Source organism: Neovison vison, chromosome 2 (assembly GCF_020171115.1).
Source record: "Neovison vison isolate M4711 chromosome 2, ASM_NN_V1, whole genome shotgun sequence".
In the NCBI taxonomy this organism is placed as follows: domain Eukaryota; kingdom Metazoa; phylum Chordata; class Mammalia; order Carnivora; family Mustelidae; genus Neogale; species Neogale vison.
In genome coordinates, this window is record NC_058092.1 from 161,967,606 (window position 1) to 161,975,639 (window position 8,034).

At 41.8% G+C, this 8,034-nt stretch overlaps 1 protein-coding gene across 1 annotated transcript; it reads left to right on the forward strand.

The window, feature by feature from the left end:
- Positions 1 to 7,090: 7,090 nt before the first annotated feature.
- Positions 7,091 to 7,382, forward strand: LOC122898888 (probable protein BRICK1). The gene has a single exon (XM_044236553.1). It carries the CDS (start codon positions 7,097 to 7,099, stop codon positions 7,322 to 7,324), a length of 228 nt encoding a protein of 75 aa, XP_044092488.1. The 5' UTR covers positions 7,091 to 7,096; the 3' UTR covers positions 7,325 to 7,382.
- Positions 7,383 to 8,034: the final 652 nt, after the last annotated feature.

Below are 8,034 nucleotides of genomic sequence, written 5' to 3' on the forward strand. Positions count from 1 at the left end.
TGGAAGACCATTCCATGCTCTTGGATCGGAAGAATAAACTTTGTTAAAATGTCTATACTGGCTAGAGCAATCTATACTTTCAATGCCATTCCAATCAAAATTCCACCAGTATTTTTCAAAGAGCTGGAGCAAATAATCCTAAAATTTGTATGGAATCAGAAGAGACCCTGAATTGCTAAGGAAATGTTGAAGAAGAAAAACAAAACTGGGGACATCACGTTACCTGATTTCAAGCTTTATTACAAAGCTGTGATCACTAAGACAGCATGGCACTGGCATAAAGACAGACACATAGACCAGTGGAACAGAGTAGAGAGCCCAGATATGGACCCTCAACTCTATGAGCAAATAATCTTTGACAAAGCAGGAAAAAATATACAGTGGAAAAAAGACTGTCTCTTCAATAAAATGTGCTGGGAAAATTATACAGCTATATGTAGACTGAAACTCGACCATTCTCTTACACCATACACAAAGATAACCTCGAAATGGATAAAAGACCTCAACGTGACACAGGAATCCATCAGAATCCTAGAGGAGAACATTGGCAGTAACCTCTTCGCGACATCGGCCACAGCAACTTCTTTCAAGATATGTCTCCAAAGGCAAAGGAAACAAAAGTGAAAATGAACTTTGGTACTTCATTAAGATCAAAAGCTTCTGCACAGCAAAGGAAACAGTCAACAACAAAACAAAGAGGTAACCCACGGAATGGGAGAAGATATTTGCAAATGACAGTACAGACCAAAGGCTGATATTCAGGATCTATAAAGAACTTCTCAAACTCAACACACACAAAACAGATAATCATGTCAAAAAATGGGCAGAAGATATGAACAGACTTCTCCAATGAAGACATACAAATGAAAAAATGTTCATCATCACTAGCCCTCAGGGAGATTCAAATTAAAACCACATTGAGATACCACCTTACACCAGTTAGAATGACCAAAATTAGCAAGACAGGAAACAACGTGTGTTGGAGAGGATGTGGAGAAAGAGGAACCCTCTCACACTGTTGGTGGGAATGTAAGTTGGTGCAGCCACTTTGGAGAACAATGTGGAGATTCCTCAAGAAATTAAAAATAGAACTTCCCTATGACCCTGCAATTGCACTACTGGGTATTTACCCCAAAGATAAAGATGTAGTAAAAAGAAGGGCCACCTGTACCCCAATGTTCATAGCAGCATTGGCCATGGTCACCAAACTGTGGAAAGAACCAAGATGCCCTTCAGTGGACAAATGGATAAGGAAGATGTGGTCCATATACACTATGGAGTATTATGCCTCCATCAGAAAGGATGAATACCCAACTTTTGTAGCAACATGGACAGGACTGGAAGAGATTATGCTGAGTGAAAGAAGTCAAGCAGAGAGAGTCAGTTATCATATGGTTTCAGTTATTTGTGGAGCATAACAAATAACATGGCGGACACAGGGAGATGGAGAGGAGAAGGGAGTTGGGGTAAATTGGAAGGGGAGATGAACCATGAGAGACTTTGGACTCTGAAAAACAATCTGAGGGTTTTGAAGGGGTGGGGGGTGGGAGGTTGGGGGAGCCAGGTGGTGGGTATTATGGAGGGCACATATTGCATGGAACACTGGGTGTGGTGCATAAATAATGAATTCTGTTACGCTGAAAAGAAATAAAAAAAAATTGAAAAAAAATTCTACAATATCTTTATAGAAAAAAAAAAATAGTTCCTTAAGGAGCACCGGGGTGGCTCAGTGGGTTAAAGCCTCTGCCTTCGGCTCAGGTCATGATCCCAGGGTCCTGGGATTAAGCCTCACATTGGGCTCTCTGCTTAGCAGGGAGTCTGCTTCCTGCTCCTCTCTCTCTCTCTCTCTCCGCCTCTCTGCTAACTTGTGATCTCTGTCAAATAAACAAAATATTTTTTAAAAAGTTCCTTAAAAGGTGGCTTTAGTGGTAAATTCCATCCAAGTGTGTCTTCCCTACTATATCAAGTGTCCTTTCCTTCTAGTTACAATCATTCTTGCATAAGAAGATCCTTTTTATATTGTTCAAAAGATGGTCAGCAATGAAGTAACCATGTCCTTGACCTTGTTATTGTTATAACAGCAGGTAGTTGACTTAAGATGGCCCAACAGAAATAAGTTGGGACTTTTATTTGATAGGGAACTTGACACATCCCCTTGACTACGAATCTATCACGCTGGATCTAAATGACAAGCATTGAGCTCTGACAGTTCAGACAGATGTTTTGCTACTGTGAGAGAATGCAGTCCAAGAATGATGCTGGCAGAAAGGGAAGTCAGAAAAGAAAGCACAGAGAAACAGAGCTATGTTCCTAGTGTCATTATGAACATCTAGCATACAGCATCGCCAGAAGCCTGCCATACAGCCTTTCATTTATATAAAATACTAACATTTTCATTACTGCTTAAGCTGGTCTGAACTAATTTTGTTACTTGCAACAAGAAGTGTCGAACAAAACCTACATTAGGACCTATTTTAATCACTAAAACTTCAAAATATTTTAATATATAATAAAGCAAACCCTCCGTCCATCCTCATTTATTATTCCTCCCCAAGCTCTTGATTTTTCTAATGCTTCAGTTCTTTTCAGGTAATACCTAATTAATTTTCACAAGTTCTAAAAAATTTTTATCAGGGCTTTAATTGCTACAATTATTGACTCATTTGTAGAAAACTGACATTCTTCTAGTTGTCAAACTAGAAACATGTTCAATGCTCTGTTTGTTTGTATCTCTTCAATCTGAGTGACTTAAACAGAAATGTATTGTCTCAGTTCATTCTGAAATCACACTTCCCCCTGAGTCTGCCCCATACCTGCCCCATGCCTCTGCCCCAGCAAACACCATACTTGCAGTGTTCGCTAATGATCTTTGAAGCAACTTTACTATGTCAATGCAACTCTAACCTTTACATGCCATTCACCCTGGATCCACATCTGGGTTGTATTTCCCTTCTTGATAAGGACACCTGTCATACTGGATTAGCACTGCTCCCTCTTGCCTGCTGCATAATGATCTCATTTTAACTTGATTACCTCTGTAACAACCCCATCTCTAAATAAGTCAACATTATGAGGTATTGGGGGTTAGGGTACCAACATATCTTTTGTTAGAAAGACACAATTCAATCCCTAACAGTCCTGAAATGATTTTGGGTTTCTTTATACAGATTAGTATTTCTCAAACTGATGTTCAGGGATATAATCTTTGGTCTCTATGAATATGAGTTTAACTTTTTGATATTTCCAATTCTATATAAATAAATTACTTAAGGCAGTGCTGGTTAATTTCCCTTACTTGAAACAACACTACCACCTTGTCTAGGTTAAGGAGATGTTGCTAGGAGTCTGGGGAAGCCAACAGTAGTTAGGGTTCTGTGGGAAGAGAACCAGAGAGAGAGGAAAACTGCAGAAAGAGAGAGAAATCTCTGTGATGTGTGTAGGATCCCCTCCAGTCTTTAGCTGGGTAATGATCAACAGAAGCCTATAAGGAAAATACCTAAAGCCAGGAAAAAGAAACAAAAAACAACAACAACAAAACACCTGAAAGAATTTCCTCAGGCTGAAGGCAGAGGAGAGACAAGTCAGAAGAGGTTGTTAGAGTAAGAATGAAAGTGTGACAAGAACAGAAACCAGAAGTGTCTGTGTTAAAGATAGAATAGCTGGGACCAGAAATGCAGGTGACCTCTAGAAGCTGAGAATGACTTTGGCCAACAGCCAGCAGGGAAACAGGAGCTCTGACCTACAGCAGCATGGAAGTAAATTCTGTCAACGCCCTGAATGAGCTTGGAAGTATATTCATCCCCAGAGTCTCAAGAGAGGAACATAGCCCTGCCAACACCTGGAGTTCAACCCTTTAAAACACAAAGCTTAGAATTGGCTGAGTCACACAGTGTCCGGGCTTCTGACCTATAGAACTATAGGGATAATAAGTAAGTGTTGTTTTAAGGTGCCAAATTTGTAGTAATTCGTTCTAATAACAGTAGAAAACAAATACCAGGACAGACACAGTAATACAATGATACGCATCTGAGATGACAGATATGTGGGATGGGATTAACAAAATGTGGAGTGCAAAAGAAAAGATGAGGAACTTGAAGAAATCACAATGAACACTACTGAAAGTAAGTAATGGAGAGAAAAAAGACTGAAAATAGAAACTTTACTTAAAAAATGAATAAAGCATGGGGCGCCTGGACGGCTCAGTCAGTTAAGCCTCTCCCTCTGGCTTAGGTCACAATCTTAGGGCCCTGGAATGAAGCCCCTCGGGTTCCCTGCTCATTGGGGACTCTGCCCCTTCCTCTGCCTCTCACCACCCATCCCCCTCTGCTGTGCGCTCTAATAACATCTTAAAAAAAACCTAATAAAGTACGAAAAAGTATATGATCATCTCAATAGATGCAGAAAAATGATTTAACAAAATCCAACAGCCTTTCATGATGAAAACAAACAAGAAATAGAGAATTTCCTCAACTTGGTAACATCTGCAAAAACCCCTCAACTAACATCATAATTAATGATGAAAGACAGACAGAATGTTTCCCCCTAACATCAGGATCAAAATTGAAATGTCTATTCTCACCATTTCTATTCAACTTTTTATTAGAGGTCCTAGCCAGGGAAAGTAGGCAAGAAAAAGTAATAAAAGGCATTCAGGGGGTGCCTGGGTAGCTTAGTTGGTTAAGTGTCCAACTCCTGGTTTCAACTCAGGTTGTGATCTCAGGGTCATGGGATCAAGTATGGAGTCGGGCTCCATGTTCAGCAAGGAGTCTTCTTGGGATCTTGTCTTCTCCCTCTGCTCCCCACCCAGCTCTCTCATTTTTCCTCTAAAATAAATAAATCTTAGGGGCACCTGGGTGGCTCAGTGGGTTAAAGCCTCTGCCTTCGGCTCAGGTCATGATCCCAGGGTCCTGGGATGGAGCCCCACATCAGGCTCTCTGCTTAGCAGGGAGCCTGCTTTCCCCTCCCTCTCTGCCTGCCCCTCTGCCTACTTGTGATCTCTCTCTCCCTGTCAAATAAATAAATGAAATCCTAAAAAAAAAAAAAAAAAAAAAAGGGCAACCAGACTGAAAAGGAAGAAGTAAAACTACCCATATTCACAGCAGACAAACCTAGGGGATAGAGATGTATTTCCACCCACGCACACTTACATTTTCATCCACGTTTATTTCTGTATTTCTATATATTGAAAACTATGAATTTACACATTATCTCCAACTTAAGTCCAAAGCCAGAGTTCATTCTAGAATCTCACCTTCCATATTTGTAAGTTTTTTCTCCAGCAGTTAAAAACCTGGGTCCCTTCATTCTGAATAGATTTATTAGATGGATACTTTATGTAACCAATTTCCCATTGCCACATCATCTTCCATTTGGTCCCTCTCCTTGCCTCACTCAGTTTCTGATATTTCCACCAGACTGCTTGTGCCTATGTAGCCACTCCATGTCCAGTCACTGCTGCTACCAGCTTGGTCACTTTCTTCCAACCTGGACACCTTCCTCATCCCTCCATAGCCCTCTCTCGCTGCTCCCATCCTCCCTCGACTTCACTCTCACTCTCCCTTGAAGTTGTCATCTTCACTTCTTTGGAATGCCTACACCCCACACAGAGATGCTACCACTGCCCCCTCTTCCCCCAGATGCCCCACCTAATGGTTTTGAGGCTTAATTATTAAGGAAGGATAGATAGGAGGAAGGAAGGGAAGGTGTGGGGGGGTTTTGTCTTCCAACTATTCCTCACTTTCCTGCCAATTCATCAAAACTGTGTAATAAGATGAATTTCCTACATAATGATATCTATAAAGATAATCGCATACACACCATGAACCAGAAATTCCACTAGAGAATACCCAACTGTACATATGTGCACTTAAAAATATATATACAATAGTTTTCACAGAAGCATTTTTTGTAATAGCTAAACACTGCAGAAAAATGTCCTTCAACAACTCAATAAACAAATCAATTCTACATTTATGTTCTATATTTGCATAATGGAATACTATACCTCAATGAAAATGAATGAACTACTACACATGGAACAATATGAATGCATCTCAGTTGAAAGAAGCTAGATCTAGAAATAATAAATACTGTATGATTCCCAACAGGCAAAAATAACCTAGGATTTTAAAATCAACTTGGGAAGAGGAGAAGCTTTGTGACAGAGTGGACACAGTCTAGCTTTTAAAATGCAAGTAGGGTGGGGTGCCTGGGTGGCTCAGTGGGTTAAGCCTCTGTCTTTGGCTCAGGTCATGATCCTGGGGTCCTGGGATCTAGCCCCACGTCGGGCTCTCTGCTCCACGGAGAGCCTGCTTCCTGCTTTCTTTCTCTACCTGCCTCTCTGCCTACTTGTGATCTCTCTCCATCAAATAAGTAAATAAAATCTTTTAAAAAAATGCAAGTAGGGTTACATTTCTTGATCTGGGTGGTTATTATACAGATGTGTTCACTTTGTGCTAATTAACTATGCAATCACTGGAGTATTTTTCTCTATGCATGACATGATTTAATAAAAATGTTTAGTTAGGGCACCTGGGTGGCTCAGTCAGTTAAGCATCTTCCTTCAGGTTAGGTCATGATCCCAGGGTCCTGGGAACGAGTCCTGTGTCTGGCTCCTTTCTCAGCCAGGAGTCTGCTGCTCCCTCTCCGTCCTGCTTGTGTTCTCCCTCTCGTGCTCTCTCTCAAATACATAAATATTTTTAAAATGTTACTTTAAACCAAAGTTGTTTTTTGTGTTTTATTCAGTGTTTTTATTTTTCCTGGGACAGATGATCAGGATAGGTACCCTACTTATACCATCAGATAGGAAATCTACCCCCATCTGTACTTTGTATGAGCACTTAGCACTTCACTGAAACATTTCTACAAAGACAAGGCAAGGTGTAATCAGAGCCAGGAAAAGGCAAGTGAACGGAGCTAAAAACATGCAGCTTCTCCCAGCACTGAGTTCTAGGCTGGATGCTTGTCTCCCAGGGAATCACTGCCAGAGTTGCTTAGCAAGGAGCAACAGGAAAGCAGTCCTTCAAAGCATGTTTGCTGGCCTCCAGACCCCATGTTCAGCTCCTAATAAAACTGCCATCCAGGTCAGGCGGCAACCATGGCGGGTCAAGAGGATCCGGTGCAGCGGGAGATTCACCAGGACTGGGCGAACCGAGAATACATTGAGGTCATCACCAGCACCATCAAGAAAATCGCGGACTTTCTCAACTCATTCGATATGTCTTGTCGTTCAAGACTTGCAACACTAAACGAGAAATTGACAGCCCTCGAACGGAGAATAGAGTACATTGAAGCACAGGTGACAAAAGGTGAGGCCCTCACCTAGAGCTACGCCATGCTGCTGCTGGGAAGTTGCTTCATGGAACACAGGCCGACGTGGGAAAGGCCCCAGCAGCCTCAGCTCCTTCCTCTCTCCTTAAAGAGCAGCAGGGCTTATTCTTGTTTTTGGTTTTTATTATTTTTTTCAAAAGTGTGGCCTTTGGGTTCTGCCATGTACATCGGTGTGTGATGTGGCATGTGGGAAGACATCCAGGGAAGCTCTTGGAACCAACATTAGGCATTTTATCTTTGAAGTAACATTTTGTAGAACTATCCGTCAATGTATGAGGCGCTCAGAGCCAGACGCCTGGGACTCTGTTAAGGTCCTCCCCACCTCTCTTTCTCTCAGACTTTCCTTACAGCTCTCATTGCCTCTGCATTGATTCTGGAAACAGTCTTTGTCTCCTTTTCACCTTTGGTGGGGTTTGGGAGGCAGTCCTGGCCGAGACACTTGTGCCTTGGCAAGGTGGCCGCCAGAGAATGTTGTGGCTAACCCACCAGTTTCTTGTCCTTTTGGGGAGGTAAAGGTCAGGCCCCCACTTGGCTTGAAGGGACATGTTCAGAATTTTCTTTCTGTCACTTGGGGTATCTTTGCCTCTCATATTTCCCTAATAAACTCCTCAACTTTAAAAAAAAACTGCCATCCAATTATTGTGCAGCAAGTAGAGACAATCTGACCACCTCCCTGAAAATGCACAAATGAACGTGGGGCAGGAC

What these genes read in the sequence shown, in the direction of transcription:
- LOC122898888 (XM_044236553.1), top strand. Translation starts at nt 7,097, where the DNA reads ATGGCGGGTCAAGAGGATCCGGTGCAGCGGGAGATTCACCAGGACTGG.